Here is a 23,298-nt window from a genome sequence, read left to right as displayed (position 1 = left end):
TGCCTCAACTGCAAGCAAGCAGACAATCGTAGGGGAGATGTGGATATTAGTGGGGGAGATGTAGGGAGATGTGGGGATATGTGGATATTACAGTGGGGGGAGATGTGGATATTACAGTGGGGGGAGATGTGGATATTACAGTGGGGGAAATGTGGATATTACAGTGGGGGGAGATGTGGATATTACAGTGGGGGGAGATGTGGATATTACAGTGGGGGGAGATGTGGATATTACAGTGGGGGGAGATGTGGATATTACAGTGGGGGGAGATGTGGATATTACAGTGGGGGGAGATGTGGATATTACAGTGGGGGGAGATGTGGATATTACAGTGGGGGAGATGTGGATATTACAGTGGGGGAGATGTGGATATTACAGTGGGGGGAGATGTGGATATTACAGTGGGGGGAGATGTGGATATTAGTGGGGGAGATGTAGGGATATGTGGATATTACAGTGGGGGGAGATGTGGATATTACAGTGGAGGGAGATGTGGATATTACAGTGGGGGGAGATGTGGATATTACAGTGGGGGGAGATGTGGATATTACAGTGGGGGGGAGATGTGGATATTACAGTGGGGGGAGATGTGGATATTACAGTGGGGGGAGATGTGGATATTACAGTGGGGGGAGATGTGGATATTACAGTGGGGGAAATGTGGATATTACAGTGGGGGAAATGTGGATATTACAGTGGGGGGAGATGTGGATATTACAGTGGGGGGAGATGTGGATATTACAGTGGGGGGAGATGTGGATATTACAGTGGGGGAGATGTGGATATTACAGTGGGGGAGATGTGGATATTACAGTGGGGGAGATGTGGATATTACAGTGGGGGGAGATGTGGATATTACAGTGGGGGGAGATGTAGGGATATGTGGATATTACAGTGGGGGGAGATGTGGATATTACAGTGGAGGGAGATGTGGATATTACAGTGGGGGGAGATGTGGATATTACAGTGGGGGGAGATGTGGATATTACAGTGGGGGGAGATGTGGATATTACAGTGGGGGAAATGTGGATATTACAGTGGGGGGAGATGTGGATATTACAGTGGGGGGAGATGTGGATATTACAGTGGGGGGAGATGTGGATATTACAGTGGGGGGAGATGTTGGGGGAGATGTGGATATTACAGTGGGGGGAGATGTGGATATTAGTGGGGGAGATGTAGGGATATGTGGATATTACAGTGGGGGGAGATGTGGATATTACAGTGGAGGGAGATGTGGATATTACAGTGGGGGGAGATGTGGATATTACAGTGGGGGGAGATGTGGATATTACAGTGGGGGGAGATGTGGATATTACAGTGGGGGGAGATGTGGATATTACAGTGGGGGAGATTGTGGATATTACAGTGGGGGGATATGTGGATATTACAGTGGGGGAGATTGTGGATATTACAGTGGGGGAGATGTGGATATTACAGTGGGGGAGATGTGGATATTACAGTGGGGGAGATGTGGATATTACAGTGGGGGGAGATGTGGATATTAGTGGGGGAGATGTAGGGAGATGTGGATATTACAGTGGGGGAGATGTGGATATTACAGTGGGGGGAGATTGTGGATATTACAGTGGGGGGAGATTGTGGATATTACAGTGGGGGAGATGTGGATATTACAGTGGGGGAGATGTGGATATTACAGTGGGGGAGATGTGGATATTACAGTGGGGGGAGATGTGGATATTAGTGGGGGAGATGTAGGGAGATGTGGATATTACAGTGGGGGAGATGTGGATATTACAGTGGGGGGAGATTGTGGATATTACAGTGGGGGAGATTGTGGATATTACAGTGGGGGGATATTTGGATATTACAGTGGGGGAGATTGTGGATATTACAGTGGGGGAGATGTGGATATTACAGTGGGGGAGATGTGGATATTACAGTGGGGGGAGATGTGGATATTAGTGGGGGAGATGTAGGGAGATGTGGATATTACAGTGGGGGAGATGTGGATATTACAGTGGGGGGAGATTGTGGATATTACAGTGGGGGGAGATTGTGGATATTACAGTGGGGGAGATGTGGATATTACAGTGGGGGAGATGTGGATATTACAGTGGGGGAGATGTGGATATTACAGTGGGGGGAGATGTGGATATTAGTGGGGGAGATGTAGGGAGATGTGGATATTACAGTGGGGGAGATGTGGATATTACAGTGGGGGGAGATTGTGGATATTACAGTGGGGGAGATGTGGATATTACAGTGGGGGGAGATGTGGATATTACAGTGGGGGGAGATGTGGATATTACAGTGGGGGGAGATGTGGATATTACAGTGGGGGAGATGTGGATATTACAGTGGGGGGAGATGTGGATATTACAGTGGGGGAGATGTGGATATTACAGTGGGGGGAGATGTGGATATTACAGTGGGGGGAGATGTGGATATTACAGTGGGGGGAGATGTGGATATTACAGTGGGGGGAGATGTGGATATTACAGTGGGGGGAGATGTGGATATTACAGTGGGGGAGATGTGGATATTACAGTGGGGGAGATGTGGATATTACAGTGGGGGAGATGTGGATATTACAGTGGGGGGAGATGTGGATATTAGTGGGGGAGATGTAGGGATATGTGGATATTACAGTGGGGGGAGATGTGGATATTACAGTGGAGGGAGATGTGGATATTACAGTGGGGGGAGATGTGGATATTACAGTGGGGGGAGATGTGGATATTACAGTGGGGGGAGATAAGGATATTACAGTGGGGGGAGATGTGGATATTACAGTGGGGGGAGATTGTGGATATTACAGTGGAGGAAGATTGTGGATATTACAGTGGAGGAGATGTGGATATTACAGTGGGGGGATATGTGGATATTACAGTGGGGGAGATTGTGGATATTACAGTGGGGGAGATGTGGATATTACAGTGGGGGAGATGTGGATATTACAGTGGGGGGAGATGTGGATATTAGTGGGGGAGATGTAGGGAGATGTGGATATTACAGTGGGGGAGATGTGGATATTACAGTGGGGGGAGATTGTGGATATTACAGTGGGGGGAGATTGTGGATATTACAATGGGGGAGATGTGGATATTACAGTGGGGGGAGATGTGGATATTACAGTGGGGGGAGATGTGGATATTACAGTGGGGGGGAGATGTGGATATTACAGTGGGGGGGAGATGTGGATATTACAGTGGGGGGGAGATGTGGATATTACAGTGGGGTGGAGATGTGGATATTACAGTGGGGGAGATGTGGATATTACAGTGGGGGAGATTGTGGATGTTACAGTGGAGATGTGGATATTACAGTGGAGGAGATGTGGATATTACAGTGGGGGGAGATGTGGATATTACAGTGGGGGAGATGTGGATATTACAGTGGAGGAAGATTGTGGATGTTACAGTGGAGGAGATGTGGATATTACAGTGGGGGGGATATGTGGATATTACAGTGGGGGGAGATTGTGGATATTACAGTGGGGGGAGATGTGGATATTAGTGGGGGGAGATGTGGATATTAGTGGGGGAGATGTAGGGAGATGTGGGGATATGTGGATATTACAGTGGGGGAGATGTGGATATTACAGTGGGGCGAGATGTGGATATTATAGTGGGGGGAGATGTGGATATTACAGTGGAGGAGATTGTGGATATTACAGTGGAGGAAGATTGTGGATATTACAGTGGAGATGTGGATATTACAGTGGAGATGTGGATATTACAGTGGAGGAGATGTGGATATTACAGTGGGGGAGATTGTGGATATTACAGTGGGGGAGATTGTGGATATTACAGTGGGGGAGATTGTGGATATTACAGTGGGGGAGATGTGGATATTACAGTGGAGGAGATTGTGGATATTACAGTGGAGGAAGATTGTGGATATTACAGTGGAGGAAGATTGTGGATATTACAGTGGAGGAGATGTGGATATTACAGTGGGGGGATATGTGGATATTACAGTGGGGGGATATGTGGATATTACAGTGGGGGAGATTGTGGATATTACAGTGGGGGAGATTGTGGATATTACAGTGGGGGAGATTGTGGATATTACAGTGGGGGAGATGTGGATATTACAGTGGGGGGAGATTGTGGATATTACAGTGGGGGGAGATGTGGGGAGATGTAGGGATATGTGGATATTACAGTGGGGGGAGATTGTGGATATTACAGTGGGGGGAGATTGTGGATATTACAGTGAGGGGAGATGTGGATATTAGTGGGGGAGATGTAGGGAGATGTGGGGATATGTGGATATTACAGTGGGGGAGATGTGAATATTACAGTGGGGGGAGATGTGGATATTACAGTGGGGGGAGATTTGGATATTACAATGGGGGGAGATGTGGATATTACAGTGGAGGAGATTGTGGATATTACAGTGGAGGAAGATTGTGGATATTACAGTGGGGGGATATGTGGATATTACAGTGGGGGAGATTGTGGATATTACAGTGGAGGAGATTGTGGATATTACAGTGGAGGAAGATTGTGGATATTACAGTGGGGGGATATGTGGATATTACAGTGGGGGAGATTGTGGATATTACAGTGGGGGGAGATGTGGATATTACAGTGGGGGAGATGTGGATATTACAGTGGGGGAGATGTGGATATTACAGTGGGGGGAGATTGTGGATATTACAGTGGGGGTGAGATTGTGGATATTACAGTGGGGGGATATGTGGATATTACAGTGGGGGAGATTGTGGATATTACAGTGGGGGAGATGTGGATATTACAGTGGGGGAGATGTGGATATTACAGTGGGGGAGATGTGGATATTACAGTGGGGGGAGATGTGGATATTACAGTGGGGGAGATGTGGATATTACAGTGGGGGAGATGTGGATATTACAGTGGAGGAAGATTGTGGATGTTACAGTGTAGGAGATGTGGATATTACAGTGGGGGGATATGTGGATATTACAGTGGGGGGAGATTGTGGATATTACAGTGGGGGGAGATGTGGATATTAGTGGGGGGAGATGTGGATATTAGTGGGGGGAGATGTGGATATTAGTGGGGGAGATGTAGGGAGATGTGGGGATATGTGGATATTACAGTGGGGGAGATGTGGATATTACAGTGGGGGGAGATGTGGATATTACAGTGGGGGGAGATGTGGATATTACAGTGGGGGGAGATGTGGATATTACAGTGGGGGGAGATGTGGCTATTACAGTGGAGATGTGGATATTACAGTGGGGGGATATGTGGATATTACAGTGGGGGAGATTGTGGATATTACAGTGGGGGAGATTGTGGATATTACAGTGGGGGAGATTGTGGATATTACAGTGGGGGAGATGTGGATATTACAGTGGGGGAGATGTGGATATTACAGTGGGGGAGATTGTGGATATTACAGTGGAGGAAGATTGTGGATATTACAGTGGAGATGTGGATATTACAGTGGAGGAGATGTGGATATTACAGTGGGGGGATATGTGGATATTACAGTGGGGGAGATTGTGGATATTACAGTGGGGGAGATTGTGGATATTACAGTGGGGGAGATTGTGGATATTACAGTGGGGGAGATGTGGATATTACAGTGGGGGAGATGTGGATATTACAGTGGGGGAAGATTGTGGATATTACAGTGGAGGAAGATTGTGGATATTACAGTGGAGGAGATGTGGATATTACAGTGGGGGGATATGTGGATATTACAGTGGGGGAGATTGTGGATATTACAGTGGGGGAGATTGTGGATATTACAGTGGGGGAGATTGTGGATATTACAGTGGGGGAGATGTGGATATTACAGTGGGGGGAGATTGTGGATATTACAGTGGGGGGAGATGTGGGGAGATGTAGGGATATGTGGATATTACAGTGGGGGGAGATTGTGGATATTACAGTGGGGGGAGATTGTGGATATTACAGTGAGGGGAGATGTGGATATTAGTGGGGGAGATGTAGGGAGATGTGGGGATATGTGGATATTACAGTGGGGGAGATGTGAATATTACAGTGGGGGGAGATGTGGATATTACAGTGGGGGGAGATTTGGATATTACAATGGGGGGAGATGTGGATATTACAGTGGAGGAGATTGTGGATATTACAGTGGAGGAAGATTGTGGATATTACAGTGGGGGGATATGTGGATATTACAGTGGGGGAGATTGTGGATATTACAGTGGAGGAGATTGTGGATATTACAGTGGAGGAAGATTGTGGATATTACAGTGGGGGGAGATGTGGATATTACAGTGGGGGAGATGTGGATATTACAGTGGGGGAGATGTGGATATTACAGTGGGGGAGATGTGGATATTACAGTGGGGGAGATGTGGATATTACAGTGGGGGGAGATTGTGGATATTACAGTGGGGGGAGATGTGGATATTAGTGGGGGAGATGTAGGGAGATGTGGATATTACAGTGGGGGAGATGTGGATATTACAGTGGGGGGAGATTGTGGATATTACAGTGGGGGGAGATGTGGATATTACAGTGGGGGGAGATGTGGATATTACAGTGGGGTAGATTGTGGATGTTACAGTGGAGATGTGGATATTACAGTGGGGGGAGATGTGGATATTACAGTGGAGGAAGATTGTGGATGTTACAGTGGAGGAGATGTGGATATTACAGTGGGGGGAGATTGTGGATATTACAGTGGGGGGAGATTGTGGATATTACAGTGGGGGGAGATTGTGGATATTACAGTGGGGGAGATGTGGATATTACAGTGGGGGGAGATGTGGATATTACAGTGGGGGGAGATTGTGGATATTACAGTGGGGGGAGATGTGGATATTAGTGGGGGAGATGTAGGGATATGTGGATATTACAGTGGGGGGAGATTGTGGATATTACAGTGGGGGGAGATGTGGATATTACAGTGGGGGAGATGTGGATATTACAGTGGGGGGAGATGTGGATATTAGTGGGGGAGATGTAGGGAGATGTGGATATTACAGTGGGGGAGATGTGGATATTACAGTGGGGGGAGATGTGGATATTAGTGGGGGAGATGTAGGGAGATGTGGATATTACAGTGGGGGGGGATTGTGGATATTACAGTGGGGGGAGATTGTGGATATTACAGTGGGGGGAGATGTGGATATTACAGTGGGGGGAGATGTGGATATTACAGTGGGGGGAGATGTGGATATTACAGTGGGGGGGGATGTGGATATTACAGTGGGGGGAGATGTGGATATTACAGTGGGGGAGATTGTGGATGTTACAGTGGAGATGTGGATAATACAGTGGGGGGAGATGTGGATATTACAGTGGAGGAAGATTGTGGATGTTACAGTGGAGGAGATGTGGATATTACAGTGGGGGGGGATATGTGGATATTACAGTGGGGGGAGATTGTGGATATTACAGTGGGGGGAGATGTGGATATTAGTGGGGGAGATGTAGGGAGATGTGGGGATATGTGGATATTACAGTGGAGGAGATTGTGGATATTACAGTGGAGGAAGATTGTGGATATTACAGTGGAGATGTGGATATTACAGTGGAGGAGATGTGGATATTACAGTGGGGGGATATGTGGATATTACAGTGGGGGAGATTGTGGATATTACAGTGGGGGAGATGTGGATATTACAGTGGGGGAGATGTGGATATTACAGTGGGGGAGATGTGGATATTACAGTGGGGGAGATGTGGATATTACAGTGAGGGAGATGTGGATATTACAGTGGGGGAGATGTGGATATTACAGTGGAGGAGATTGTGGATATTACAGTGGAGGAGATGTGGATATTACAGTGGGGGGATATGTGGATATTACAGTGGGGGGATATGTGGATATTACAGTGGGGGGATATGTGGATATTACAGTGGGGGGAGATTGTGGATATTACAGTGGGGGGAGATGTGGATATTAGTGGGGGAGATGTAGGGAGATGTGGGGATATGTGGATATTACAGTGGAGGAGATTGTGGATATTACAGTGGAGGAAGATTGTGGATATTACAGTGGAGATGTGGATATTACAGTGGAGGAGATGTGGATATTACAGTGGGGGGATATGTGGATATTACAGTGGGGGAGATTGTGGATATTACAGTGGGGGAGATGTGGATATTACAGTGGGGGAGATGTGGATATTACAGTGGGGGAGATGTGGATATTACAGTGGGGGAGATGTGGATATTACAGTGGGGGAGATGTGGATATTACAGTGGGGGAGATTGTGGATATTACAGTGGAGGAGATGTGGATATTACAGTGGGGGGATATGTGGATATTACAGTGGGGGGATATGTGGATATTACAGTGGGGGAGATTGTGGATATTACAGTGGGGGAGATTGTGGATATTACAGTGGGGGAGATGTGGATAGTACAGTGGGGGGAGATTGTGGATATTACAGTGGGGGGAGATTGTGGATATTACAGTGGGGGGAGATTGTGGATATTACAGTGGGGGGAGATTGTGGATATTACAGTGGGGGGAGATTGTGGATATTACAGTGGGGGGAGATGTGGATATTACAGTGGGGGGAGATGTGGATATTAGTGGGGGAGATGTAGGGATATGTGGATATTACAGTGGGGGGAGATTGTGGATATTACAGTGGGGGGAGATTGTGGATATTACAGTGAGGGGAGATGTGGATATTAGTGGGGAGATGTAGGGAGATGTGGGGATATGTGGATATTACAGTGGGGGAGATGTGGATATTACAGTGGGGGGAGATGTGGATATTACAGTGGGGGGAGATGTGGATATTACAGTGGGGGGAGATGTGGATATTACAGTGGGGGGAGATGTGGATATTACAGTGGGGGAGATTGTGGATATTACAGTGGGGGAGATTGTGGATATTACAGTGGGGGAGATGTGGATATTACAGTGGGGGGAGATGTGGATATTACAGTGGGGGGAGATTGTGGATATTACAGTGGGGGGAGATGTGGATATTAGTGGGGGAGATGTAGGGAGATGTGGGGATATGTGGATATTACAGTGGGGGAGATGTGGATATTACAGTGGGGGGAGATGTGGATATTACAGTGGGGGGAGATGTGGATATTACAGTGGGGGGAGATGTGGATATTACAGTGGGGGGAGATGTGGATATTACAGTGGGGGGAGATGTGGATATTACAGTGGGGGGAGATTGTGGATATTACAGTGGGGGGAGATTGTGGATATTACAGTGGGGGGAGATTGTGGATATTACAGTGGGGGGAGATGTGGATCTGACAGTGGGGGGAGATTGTGGATATTACAGTGGGGGGAGATTGTGGATATTACAGTGGGGGGAGATTGTGGATATTACAGTGGGGGGAGATTGTGGATATTACAGTGGGGGGAGATGTGGATATTAGTGGGGGAGATGTAGGGAGATGTGGGGATATGTGGATATTACAGTGGGGGGAGATGTGGATATTACAGTGGGGGGAGATGTGGATATTACAGTGGGGGGGAGATGTGGATATTAGTGGGGGAGATGTAGGGATATGTGGATATTACAGTGGGGGGAGATGTGGACATTACAGTGGGGGGAGATGTGGACATTACAGTGGGGGGAGATGTGGATATTACAGTGGGGGGAGATGTGGATATTACAATGGGGGGAGATTGTGGATCTTACAGTAGGGGGAGATTGTGGATCTTACAGTGGGGGGAGATTGTGGATCTTACAGTGGGGGGAGATGTGGATATTAGTGGGGGAGATGTAGGGAGATGTGGGGATATGTGGATATTACAGTGGGGGAGATGTGGATATTACAGTGGGGGGAGATGTGGATATTACAGTGGGGGGAGATGTGGATATTACAGTGGGGGGAGATTGTGGATATTACAATGGGGGGAGATTGTGGATATTACAATGGGGGGAGATTGTGGATATTACAATGGGGGGAGATTGTGGATCTTACAGTGGGGGGAGATTGTGGATCTTACAGTGGGGGGAGATTGTGGATCTTACAGTGGGGGGAGATTGTGGATATTACAGATGAGGAGATTGTGGATATTACAGTGGGGGGAGATTGTGGATATTATTAGAGTGGGGGGAGATTGTGGATATTATTACAGTGGGGGGAGATTGTGGATATTATAACAGTGGGGGGAGATGTGGATATTACAGTGGGGACTATATGGTGGTGGTGGCATTTTCACAGGTTTTTGTAAATTCAATTATTTATTTTTTTTGTTGATCCGAAAATGATCCGATCCGTGACTCCTGATCCGAGGAATGATCCGAACCGTGAGTTTTTTGATCCGTTGCACCCCTACTTAAATTGGAATTTTGTCTGTTCCTAGTAATAAGGAACAACGATCTCTCTCCTCCTTCAGTCAGTACACTCCCCCCCACAGTTAGAAACTCCTCCCAGGGAACACATTTAACCCCTTGATCGCCCCCCTAGTGTCAACCCCTTCCCTGCCAGGGTCCTTTATACAGTAATCAGTGCATTTTTATAGCACTAATCGCTGTATAATCTCAATGGTCCCAAAAAAGTGTCAAAAGAGTCCGATCTGTCTGCTGCAATGTCGCAGTCCTGCTAAAAATCTCAGATCACCACCATTACCAGTAAAAAAAAATAAATATTAATAATAATAATAATAAAAATGCCATAAATATTTCTGCCATTTTGTAAGCGCTATAACTTTTGCGCAAACCAATCAATATCCACTTATTACGATTTTTGTTACCAAAAATATGTAGAATACATATTGCGCTAAACTGATGAAGAAATTTTTTTTTGGATATTTATTATAGCAAAAAGTAAAAAATATTGGGTTTTTTTTTCAAAATTGTCGGTCTTTTTTAGCGCAAAAAATTTGAAAAAGAAAACGTGTTTTTCTTGGTTTATGTTATAAAATTTTGCAAATAAATAATTTTTCTTCATAAATTTAGCCCAAAATGTATTTTGCTACATTTCTTTGGTAAATATACCCCCCAAATCTGTGTATATTATTTAGTATATAGGAAGGTTATACTAGTCCACAAACTATGATAGATAGATAGATAGATAGATAGATAGATAGATAGATAGATAGATAGATAGATAGATAGATAGATAGATAGATAGATATTCTGAAAATTGATCAATCCTGATGTACTGACATCTCATTTCCTGAGACCCTTAAAATGGCAGGACAGTATAAATATCCCCCAAATCACCTCTTTTTGGAAAGTAGACAGTCCTAGGTATTTAGTAAGAGGCATTGCAAGCTTTTTGAAGTTGTAATTTTTTGTCATAATTCTTTGGAAAATGAAGAACGTAAAAAAGAAAATCACATTTTCTTTCACATACTGTCACCGGTGCAGTACAGCGTCATCATATAACTGGTGTGTCAGTGATCAGGGATACTGACTGGTGACAGTACAAAAAAAAAAAAATTATAACTTTAATTACTTTTTTTAATGATTTTTTTAAACACACTGTGCTAGAGCAATATAATGTTACCATAGTAACATTTTACTGCTCTGGGCAAGTGATCAGAATTGTATTTAATTTTTTTACACGTTTGCTCAATGCTATAAGCAAGCATTTTACTGAATGAAACTGATTCATTCATTGTTTTCTTGTGATTAGCTGCGAAAGCTAATCACATGGTACATATGGGCTGTGATTGGCCCTGTCTGTACCATGTGATTGAATTGACCAATCACAGCTAGCAACACAATAGATGGCTTGAAAGGAATCCATTGTGTACAACTGTCATGTGATGTGCTGTGATTGGACACGGCAGTCACATAGTACCAGCACCGAGCCGATACTCGGATCAGTCATCAGCTGTGGACATGGCTGGGGACAGACTGCACAGCCCCGTGATCGACACATGTTGACGGGATGTCATATGACGTCCAATCAGGATGGGAAAGCCACCGCCCAGCTGTCATTTTGCTATAGGCCAGGTGTGAAATGGTTTAAAAAAAAAAAAAAAAGGATGGAGATCAGCGATAAGAACTACCGCAGAGCCACACTGATGCAGACTCATAGCAACCAGAAACCATGCTTTATCTGACAATATGGTTGCTATGGGTTACTGTCCACTATAATATGATATAATGTAGAATAAGGGCTTGTTCACATGTGCTTTGATCTCTGAAGAGCGATCCGCCTTCAGGTCACTCTTTAGAGAGCATTTGTCACCTCCTTACTGCCTACTTTAACCCCTTGAATCCTGCACTGCAAACCGCATGCATTGTACACAGAAAACAATGTTGGGTTCCTATTGGCATTAGTCCTGCATGTGTCCAAAGCTGACCATACACCAATCTGATTGTACAATCCCCTTTAGACCACAGAGCAGCACAAAGTCCTCAGTAAATGGCTCCACTATGAATGGATGGCTCAGGTGTGTCTCATATGTCAGTTTGGTAGATCGTACAATCAGATCGCAGCCCCAACACAGACCGTCATACCTTATTCAGTACTCGGTCAAATCCGGGCCCTTCACTCAACCCTCTCATCATCGTCCTCAATACGTTCACACCAACAGAGCCCATGACTGGCAGATCTACACTGACAGCAGGTCACCTCTACAAAGTGAAGCAATGACTCCGCCTTAGCCCCGCCTCCAAACGGAAATAGTTATAAATAAGGGTGGCCGTCTCTCGCTGTAGAAACAGAGAACAGCAGCGCTGAGGTGAGGTAGGGTAGGCTACCAGGCGGCAGAGGCTCAGTGAGTAATTTTGCTTAGAACTCTTTACACTTCCGGATTACTTCAATCACGTGCCTCAGCTCGAGAAGTGTCAGCTGCGCTGCTGTTGGCCGAGGGGACGTAACGCCCTCGTGCGCTCCGCTAATCAGCAGACTGCTTCGTGGAGGCGGACGTGTGATTGGACGGAATAGTATTCGCGGGTAAAGCGAGACTTGAGGATTAGGCGTGGCTTTGCTGCCCGGGGAGGGCGTGTCCTGAGCCTCTATGTGTTTGGAGTGAGTTGAAGCATGGACGAGGAGCAGAATGTAGAGACTTTACAAGGAGAAGGTGGTGATGTGATCAGTGATCGGGAACAGATGTGTACGGCGTTTGCCAGCATTGCAGGCTGCGACCAGGGGGTGGCTCAGTGCTATCTGGCAGAGAATGACTGGGAGCTGGAAGTATGCCAGTGTTTATATTCTATACAGGGGGATTTAGGGACATTTAAAACTGCTCCCTTGTGGTTGGGTGGCCCCTGTAGTGCAAGGGTTAAATGCAGGTTTGGGTCTAGAGCAGAGATGGTGAACCTTGGCACCCCAGATGTTTTGGAACTACATTAACCTACATTGTACTCTGCAGTGTAGCTGAGCATCATGGGAACTGTAGTTCCAAAACATCTGGAGTGCCAAGGTTCACCATCACTGGTCTGGGGGGAAGCATTTTACTTAGCTGATCCTCTGCTCCTGCAGGCTTCCTCTACTGCTGGCTCCCTCTGTGCAGCTAGATTGATCCCTACGGTCTCTTTTCCCCTGTGCTCCGAGCGCTGTCCTTGTTGGTAAGACTGATGTAGAGCCCATGTTCCTGCTTTGAACATGGGGACGCAGAGGGGCAGTCTAATTCTGGAAAAGTAAGGGACATGAGAGCGTGAGCTGCCAGGGGAGCCACGGATGAGGCAAATAAGGGCTCATGTACACTACAGCTTCTAAAATTTTTAGGAGCTTTTGGGGTGTGTTTTTGCCTAAACTCAACTCCATAAAAGCTTATACTGTATGTCTATGGACACTTGGCCTTTTACAAGAGTTTAGAAGCTGCTGTGGTAAGGAGAGGGTTTTTCCCGCAGTCAACCTAGACTGTCTACACATGGGCCCTAAGCCCCCATTCACATCGCGTGCGGCTTTGAAATGTCGAAGTCACACCTGAAATTTTTCAAATCGATGCGGCACCGCAAAGTTGGCTTCGCATCAATTTGAACACTACTATTGCCAGCAATGGGATGTGACTTGTCATGCGATTTGACCTGTTAACTTGTATGGCAAATCGCTCCAATGTGAACGGGGGTGCTAAAACTACTTTTCCCAGACAATGTAAATGAGTATCTAACCCTTGCAGTGTAAGTGAGCAGTTTAACGCTCTCTGGAGTTGTGCTTTAGTTTATGAAAAATGGAGGGAATTCAAAATTTGGTGCCAGGGGGTGTACTCATCACTGCTTGAAACTACGCTTAGAACTTTAAAATCCTCAAATTAAAGGTAGTCATGTTTAAAAAAAAAAAAAAAGTTTTGTTTTTTTTTGTTTTTTTCCATTTGTAGAGAGCTATTAACTCATACTTTGAACCCGGAGTGGAGAGCATCTCGCAGGAGGGGAATACAAATCAAGAGAGACAGGAGGGAATTCAAAGTGAACAAACTGTGTCTGAAGGACAACAAATGCCTGTAACCGCCCCAGATTGCTGGTAAGATTAAAGCTCAACTGCAACATAAAATTACCCCCCAAAAAAACACTGCATTAAAGAAACTTTCCTAAGGCCACCTACAGTAGGTTTTTTACCACTTGATTTCATAACTTGTTATAACCTATGAGACCTGTGACATGCTCTCCCTGCTGCTTAGAATTTGTACAACATCTGGGTGTTTGATTGTATGTGATGTTGCCCTTTCTTAAATAAAAAAAAAATTAAACTTTCCCTTAACGTCTTTCAGGACAGCACCTTGAGAGCGTGGCTCCACCCACTTGACAGGAAACACACCTCCACCAAACTTTAAAAGGAGGCTCCTTCCCACTTATCAGTTTGTGTTTCCTCCGGCGGGAACACATGTGGGAGTTTGGAGCTCTCAAGGTTCTGTCCTGAGAGAACAGGCTCCCTACTCCACTATTTTTTACCTACCTCAGGAGAGCCGATTCCTCCCATTTTCCACAGGCTTACAGGTGCCGGGTGGATGGGCTCCTTCTCCCTCGTCAGTGCTCGGGGAGAGCCAGGACTGCTCCGGGTATTGCTGCTCCCAGGCAGGGGCGTCAGGCATTTTTTTGTTTTTCCCTTGCCTGCACATTTTTTTTTCCCTGACGCCGCCACCATCTTGGGAAGGGCAGTCAGAGGACTGCATCCGCCGGATGTGAGGTATCCGGAAGTGGGGCGGCATCCATGGAGCAGGCGCCAGGCGTCATTTCTGCCGGAAGCGCAGGGGGAGGAGGGAGGAATAGGTCTGGTGCCTATTTATTGCCGGTTCCGGTCCGGCGCACAGGTGCTATTGGAGTCCGAAACCGGCATTTTCGCCACAGGCATCACGCTGCTGCCTCAGCATGGATTCAGGAACCGCAGTGAGTGGAACAGGCACAGGCACCAGCAAGGCCCAGGTAAGGAGCAGACTGTAGTTTCTGCTCAGCTTTACTGTGGGGTCTCTCTCTAGCCCTCTTCTTTCTAAATGTTAGTGAAGTTTGAGGGTATTTTTTCCCCCTGGTGGCGGAGGGGCCTGTCAGGGCACGTGAGTCTGATAGCTTTTCTCACTGTGCACCTGTGGTGAGCAACCTTGAGTAATCAGGCTGACTCTAAAAGATGGTTTGTCTTTTTTCTCTCTCTTTTTTCCCTTATCATGGCAGGCCAAGAGCTCTGACCCTGGGATTAGAAAGAAATGTCCTTCATGCAAAATTAAGTTAAATGAAGGCTGGAAAAAGGCTTTATGTCAAGCATGTATTGACTCCTTGGTGAGGGAAGAAACCACTTCCGCATGCAGTGATCTAATCGCATCTGCTAAAAAGGAATTGGATGCTACCATTCAATCCTTCAGATCCTCACTTACCTATCCATCTGCAAGTCAGCCCACTACCTCAGTCCTCTCAAGGCTCACTGTTAGTCCCAGCAGTAAAGGCAGAAATGGGTCCACTGAACCGGGAAGGGCTTTCCCCATCCCATTCTAATGAATCGAATGAGGATGGAGATGAGCTGGAAAATATGTCTTCCAAGTATAAATTGTCTTTGGATCAGGTGGATGGCCTTTTAAAAGCTATTTATGCTACTCTAGGCCTTGAAGAGCATAAGGAGATGTCTTTACATGACAAGATGTATGCAGGGCTTAGTGAGTCTAAGTCCCGTACCTTTCCAGTCCATGCAGTGATTTCTGAAACAATCAGGAAAGAATGGGCTGACCCTGATAGGAAACCATTTTTCTCTAGGGCTCATAAGAGAAGGTTCCCTTTTGATGAAGACCCAGCAGCTCTTTGGAATAAGGTTCCAAAACTTGATGCAGCCTTTTCTCAAGTGTCAGGATCTACTGATCTAGCATTTGAGGACATGGGGATCTTAAAAGACCCCATGGATAAAAAAATGGATCAACAGCTCAAGCGGACTTGGCAATCCATTATGGGCAACCTTAAGCCAGCAATGGCAACTACTTGCATCTCCAGGAACTTGGAGTATTGGGTAAATCAGCTTAAAGCTCATATAATAGCAGATTCCCCTAAGCAAGAAATCCTTGACTCCTTTTCTACCCTCTCAGCAGCCGTAGCCTATGTCTCTGATGCCTCAGCAGAGTATCAGGATGACAGCTAAGGCGGCAGCCCTTGCTAATTCGGTTAGACGGGCTTTATGGCTAAAGACTTGGCAAGGGGACACAGCATCTAAAAACAAATTATGCGGGGTCCCTTTTCTAGGAGACTTATTGTTCGGCCCTGATTTGGATTCAGTTCTGGACAGGACTGCAGATAAAAAAATCTTTTCCTGTCAAAAAGAAGAAACAACCAGTCAAACATTTTTTTCGTACTCAAAGGGCTCAGGAACAGAACAAGCCTCAAGAGAAAAAGAAAAGCTGGTCAGGGCAGAGGGGTAAGGGCAAAGGAAATGTCCTTTTCCATCCTCCTGCGTCAGCCAGCAAGACGCAATGACAGTCGGTTACAGGTAGGGGGAAGACTACAAGACTTTCTCCCCTGTTGGGCAAGCATAACAGAAAACCAGTACATTCTGAATATGCTAGCCCAGGGTTACAATATAGAATTTTCAGATCTCCCCCTAGAAAGGTACTTGGTGACAAATCTTCCAAGAGATGTAACAAGATCCCTGGCAATGAAGAGCCTATTAAAGGATCTAAAGGATCGGGGGTTATGACTTACGTCCCACAGGGGGAGCTTTATCAGGGATTTTATTCCCGTATATTCCTGATAAAGAAACCATCCGGAGATTTTCGGTTAATCCTAAACCTGAAATCTATTGACGAGGGAATGCTTTATGGCATCAATAGACCTTCGAGATGCCTATCTGCATATCCCTATAGCCCCGCAGTCCCAAAGATTCCTAAGATTGGCGATAAAATTGGGGAAAAGAGGTTCTGCACTTGCAATTCAGGGCCCTCCCTTTTGGCCTGTCTTCTGCCCCACGAATATTCACAAAAATAATGGCAGAAGCGCTTGCACCTCTTTGCATGCAGGGGATTGCGGTAATTCCGTACTTGGACGAGCTACTCCTTTTTGCCCCCTCCAGGGAAAGACTGCTAGACAACCTCGGAAAGACCCGAGGTCATCTAGAAACCCTGGGTTGGATCATAAATATGCAGAAGTCAAATTTCAGTCCAGCCCAGAAAATACTATTCCTGGGGTATCAGATCTGTTCAAGGGAACAAAAGATTTTTCTCCCAGAAGAGAAGGGGAAAATCCAGAAGGTGGTAGCGTCCTTACAGGCAAGCCAGGAATTATCAGTCCGACAAGTGATGTCATCCCTAGGAACCCTAACCGCAACCATACCAGCCATTCAATGGGCAAGGTTACATTTCAGGCCTCTCCAGAGCTTTCTCCTGAGAATATGGAATCACAGGTCAGAATCTCTGGAAGCAAAGGTAAAGATACCCACCAAAGTCAAGAGATCGCTTTGGTGGTGAAGACAGGAGAATCTGTCAGAAGGCCTGCTCTGGTCATTTCCAATAGAAAAAGTGGTAACGACAGATGCCAGTGTATGGGGTTGGGGAGCTCATTTAGACCAAGACTTCACGCAAGGAATGTGGTCTCGGACAGAAGCAAAGAGGTCCTCAAATTGGAGGGAGCTAAAGGCAGTCGCCTTAGCTTCAGATGCCTTCTCTCCTATCCTTCAAGGTTCTCATGTCCGGGTCCTCTCAGACAACACCACTACCATAGCCTACCTAAACAAACAGGGGGGTACAAGAAGCAAAACACTTCAGTTGCTAGCTTCAAAGATCCTGGTTTGGGCAGAAAAGCATGTTCGGTCCTTATCAGCAGTCCACCTCAAAGGCACCTTAAATGTAGTGGCAGATTATCTAAGCAGAAGGCGGATTCAGGAGTCAGAATGGAGCCTGAATCCGGAAATCTTTGCTACGATTACCAGGGTCTGGGGTCAACCGCAAATAGACCTATTTGCGTCACAGGAAAATACACAACTCCCAGTATTTTTCTCTATTCACAGAAACGACAAGGCCCAGGGGACAGATGTGTTAATCCAGCCCTGGAACTTCCATCTGGGTTACGCATTTCCTCCTTTCCAACTTATCCCGTTGGTGTTAAGGAAGATACAGAGGGAGAAGGTGGCAGTAATCCTAATTACTCCATTTTGGCCAAAGAGGGTATGGTTTTCCACCATTCTACAGATGGCAGTCAGACCATTTTGGCGGATGCCTCTCTGGCAGGACCTGCTCCTACAGGGTCCAATACAGCATCCGGGAGTGGCCAGTCTAAGCCTCACGGCCTGGTTTCTGAGGAGCAGTTGTTAAGAAGCAAAGGTCTGTCACAACCCTTGGTAACTACCTTACTTTCCAGTAGGAAAATAGTGACCAGAAAAATCTATGCTAAATATTGGAAGGTCTTCAACTCTTTTTGTCATTTGACTAAGAGAAAAGTAAGAAATTTAGTGTCAATTTTGGAATTTCTTCAAGAGGGGGCAGACAGGGGATTGTCAATCGGCACCCTTAAAGTTCAAGTAGCTGCTTTGGGAGTATTTCTAGAAAGACCAATCTCTTCGGAGCCCTTGGTTATAAGATTTTTCAAGGCACTTACCAGATCTAGACCAGCTCCGGCTAAGCACTTTCCCAATTGGGATCTATCAGTGGTCCTGCAAGCCCTTACAACGGAACCTTTTGAACCACTACAAGAAATCTCTCTAAGGAATCTTACTCTTAAGACCTTGTTCTTAGTTGCAATAACGTCTGCAAGGAGAATTGGTGAGCTGCACGCCCTATCTGTTAAGAGAACCTTTTTAACTATCTACACAGATAGGATTATACTTAAAACCGATCCGGGTTTTTTGCCAAAGGTAGCGTCAGGACACAATAGGTCGCAGGAGATCATCCTGCCAACCTTTTGCTCTAACCCTTTGGGGGAAAAAGAAGGCAAATTCCACAATTTGGATGTAAGAAGGACTTTATTACAGTATCAGGAGGTAACAAGTAATTTTAGATCCTCGGATTCTCTATACTTTTTTCTGGTAAAAAGAAGGGCCAACAAGCTTCTAAGGGGTCTATAGCTAGATGGCTTAAGTCATCTATTCTAGCAGCCTACTCTCAATCGGGGCTATCTCCCCCGCTGGGAATTAAAGCGCATTCTACCAGGGCTCAGGCCACTACATGGGCAGAAATGGCTGGTGCCACCCCAGATCAGATTTGTAGGGCGGCTATGTGGTCAAGTTACGTTTGTCCGTCATTTACAGGCTGGATCTTCTGTCAGCAAGTGAACAAGCTTTTGGCAGAAAGGTCTTGCAGGCTGTGGTCCCTCCCTAAGTGGGTAAGTCTCTTATCCTCTCAAGGTGCTGTCCTGAAAGACGTTAAGGGAAAAATCAAGTTAGACTTACCGGTAACTTGTTTTCCAGGAGTCTTTCAGGACAGCAGCAACCCGCCCTTCTTGTATTAAATTACTATGCTGTGACTAACCATATTCTGATTGTGTTCCAGCTTGGGCCGGAGGTTCTCTACTACTACTAAGTGGGAAGGAGCCTCCTTTTAAAGTTTGGTGGAGGTGTGTTTCCTGTCAAGTGGGTGGAGCCACGCTCTCAAGGTGCTGTCCTGAAAGACTCCTGGAAAACAAGTTACCGGTAAGTCTAACTTGATTTTTTAAAATACTAGAACTAAGCCAAGGTCACTTAAGGCCCTGTTCACGTAGGGCACATAGCTGCATGTACTGAGCAGGGCCTTCGGTTACTGGTACAAGGATGTACAGGTGTTGCATGCATCCTTGTGCCAGCAGCCCCATAGATGTCTATTGGCACACAGGGCTACATAGCCAGTGTCCCAATGTGATATTGGTGCAGGTGTATGACCATGAATGCACCCAGGGTCAATTTGGGGACACATACCTGCATGGTTGGCACACAGCAGCTGTGTGCGTGCAGCTGCATGTCCCAATAGACCTCTATGGGACTGCCAGTATGGAGATGCACACAACACCTGTGCTGGTATGACATGGGGCACACAGCTAATTGCCCTGTGTGAATGGGATCTTATTCATTGCCAGTGTTTTTTGCTTTTGTCTATTAAGGTTACTTTGCGCTCCAAAGCAGTGAAGGTTGGGCCTCTACAGTGTATTGATGTTCTACATACAAAACTATTACAATGTTTTCTCTAGTCCTCTTCCAGTACGGCACACCTGAGATGACTAGTCCACCTGACAGGAAACACAATCAACACATGAGGTTAAAAGGCCCCCTGCACCTCAGTTCTTGATTGTGTTTCCCAGCAGCAAAACATTTTATTTTTGTTGGCCCTGAAGTCGGTAGCGGATGTTCCCCCGACACCACCCCTAACCCCCCCCCCACGTTGAGGGGTGTCCTGAAGCTCCAATGGGTACACGCCCTTACCTTCCACCCAGGTCAGATTCAGTTTGGGGGCTGAAAGATCCGGAGGGTCGACTGGAGTCCAGGTCATCTGGGAGGGGTAGATGGCAGCTTCACACGCCAGCGCAGGTCCCTGGAAGATCGGTGGAGCACTCCTGGGAGAGGAGAGAGCGTTCTGGCTGGAGCAAGATGGCGCCATTTCCCTTTCCGGGCAACGTCACTTCTGGCGCTGGACTACGCCAATATGGTAGAGCTGCCGTGCCGGCATCTGCCCAGCGCCGACCTGAGGCCTCGTGCTAGAGGCCTAATTCGCTTTCAGCGGCGGGGCTCCAGCAAAATGGTGCTGGACAGTGGTGGCCAGACCCATAAATATCTGGAGAAGCAAGGTGGAGGTCCCATGAGCCCCTCTCACCTTCCCACCCACAGCAAGTCTGTTGTGACCAGGAGTGGAGAGGAGGATACAGCAGTGGCTGCAGCCATGGGTAGTGAGTCTTCCTCTGTTTGGCATAGCAAGTGGTTGTGTAAGGGTGGTCTTACCCACACCCCTTGGTGGGAGCAAGGAGATATACAGCCTGTTAAGATTTATGGGTACTGTCTTTTCTTTTATCTCCCTAGAACCCCCAGTGGATCTGCTCAAGGGGCCCACAGGCATAAGCCCAAAAAAAAACCCTCCCCAGAGTAAGAAGGTGTGGGTATTGCAATGAAAAGCTTCCACAGGATCATGTGAAACCTTTTTGCTATAGATGCATCCATAAACTGTCAGGCAAGGAAACCTCAGAAGTGATGAGGGACTTCCCCTCAGTACAGTCAGATGCTTGCTATGCTCCAATCTCTAAAAAAAAGGTGATGGCATCAAAAGAAGGGCCTAGCACTAGTGGTAGAGAATCTGTCCTAGGAACAGTACTAGAGGTCGACCGATATATCGGCCGGCCGATATATCGGCCGATATTTGGCGTTTTTTACTTAATCGGCATCGGCCGATTGTGCTGATAAAACAGGCCGATTATAACTTCAGCCGTGACTTGCAAATGACTTCTGTAATAGAAGTTAATGCAAGTTTCCTTAAGTTATCTGTGGAGAGGATTCTCTCCTCCTCTGGGCAGCCTGCCAAGTCTGATAAGAAGATACATTGTATCTTTCAGGTTCTTTTTATCAATAGACTGAACTCTGTGTGTAGAAGCTCTCAGTTTAACCATTTAAAGACTAAATCTTTTCTGACACTTGTTGCTTACAAGTAAAAATCCTGTATTTTCTGCTAGAAAATCCCTTAGAACCCCCAAACATTATATATATTTTTTTAGCAGAGACCCTAGGGAATAAAATGGTGATTGTTGCAATATTTTATGTCACACGGTATTTGCGCAGCGGTCTTTCAAACGCAATTTAAAAAAAAAAAAATACAGTAATGAATTAAAAAAAAAAACCTAAGCAGTAAAGTTAGCCCATTTTTTTTCGTCCAAAAGTTTTGATTACCTGTTTTTGTGTATTTATTATTTAAGATATTTTTTTTTTGTTTTGTTTTTTTGTTTTTTTGTTTTTCTAAATTATACATACAAGTGAACTGATTGAAGGTTTGTTTTGTTTAATGTTTAAATGAAAAAAAATTTCTGTATTACTTAAGGCTGCTTTCACACTGGAGCGGGCATGCGTTGATGGTAAAACGCTGCTAGTTTTAGCGGCGCTTTACCGTCATTTTAGAGGCGCTATTCGGCTGCTAGCGGGGCGCTTATAACCCAGCTAGCGACCGAGGAAGGGGTTAAATGCGCCGCTGCCAAAACGCTTTGCAGGCGCTTCGGCAGCGGTGCGCATTCATTTCAATGGGCAGGAGTGGTGGAGCAGCGGTATACACCGCTCCAAAGATGCCGTTTGCAGGACTTTTTTTTACATCCTGCCAGCGCATCGCCTCAGTGTGAAAGCACTCGGGATATCACACTGAGACTGCAGGGGAGCCATTTTACAGGCACTTTACAGGCGCTATTTTTAGCCCAAAAGCGCCTGAAAAACGCCCCAGGGTGAAAGGGGTCTAACTGTTAGATTTTATGAGATGAAGAAAAAAAATCGGCCAAATATATCGGCCCAAAAAAATCGGCATCACATATCGGCCATCGGCCACCGCGATTTCTAAATATCGGCATCGGCCAGAGAAAAACCCATATCGGTCGACCTCTAAACAGTACCCCCTCTCAACGGGTGGCATCTGACAGAACCTCGAGAACCCGGCAGAGACCTCTCTCCTCTCTTACATCTGGGGTAGAGGAATTTGAGGACCCAGGGGAGTCAGATCCGAAGCTCCTTAGAAGAGGGAGAAAATTCGAAGTCTGAAAGCAAGGACATTGAGGGTTCCAGGCACAGTAGACACCTCTTTCCCGTGGAAGACCGGGAGGAGCTACTCAGGGCAATTTACACCTCAAAGGAAATCCTGGAGCCACCAACTCGGATGTCCACCCGGCATAAGATGTACAGGGACTGGGAAAACCTCAGCCAAATGTCTTCCCAGTCCACCAGACCCTCAAAGAGTTTGTTTTGAGAGAGTGGAAGGACCCAGAGAGAAGTCCTTAAACTCAAAACATGGACAAGGAGGTTTCCATTTGGGGAAGAGGAGAAATTCTTCAAGACACATTGGATGCAGCCCTTTTACAGGTCTCGAAGAAATCTGGTTTATCCTCAGGTAACATAATGGACTAAACTGCTGCAAAGGCTGCTACGA

At 46.3% G+C, this 23,298-nt stretch overlaps 2 protein-coding genes across 3 annotated transcripts in view; one reads left to right on the top strand and one right to left on the bottom strand.

Moving 5' to 3' along the window:
* Window positions 1-12,663, bottom strand: part of ACOT13 (acyl-CoA thioesterase 13) — a 32,759-nt gene extending 20,096 nt beyond the window's left edge. Inside the window, exon 1 of the mRNA XM_073631162.1 lies at window positions 12,341-12,663. Coding sequence (XP_073487263.1) covers window positions 12,341-12,424 — 84 coding nt within the window. The 5' untranslated portion in view covers window positions 12,425-12,663. The remainder of the gene's footprint in view (window positions 1-12,340) is intronic.
* Window positions 12,664-12,774: 111 nt separating this feature from the next.
* TDP2 (tyrosyl-DNA phosphodiesterase 2) overlaps window positions 12,775-23,298 on the top strand; it is a 56,341-nt gene continuing 45,817 nt past the window's right edge. Inside the window, exons 1-2 of one of the 2 annotated variants that reach the window (XM_073631161.1) lie at window positions 12,775-13,019; window positions 14,146-14,288. In XM_073631161.1, coding sequence (XP_073487262.1) covers window positions 12,867-13,019; window positions 14,146-14,288 — 296 coding nt within the window. In that variant the 5' untranslated portion in view covers window positions 12,775-12,866. The remainder of the gene's footprint in view (window positions 13,020-14,145; window positions 14,289-23,298) is intronic. The other variant, XM_073631160.1, reaches the window with a different exon arrangement.

Source organism: Aquarana catesbeiana, linkage group LG05, assembly GCF_042186555.1.
Source record: "Aquarana catesbeiana isolate 2022-GZ linkage group LG05, ASM4218655v1, whole genome shotgun sequence".
NCBI classification, from domain to species: Eukaryota; Metazoa; Chordata; class Amphibia; order Anura; family Ranidae; genus Aquarana; species Aquarana catesbeiana.
This window is presented reverse-complemented; position numbering and strand designations above follow the sequence as displayed.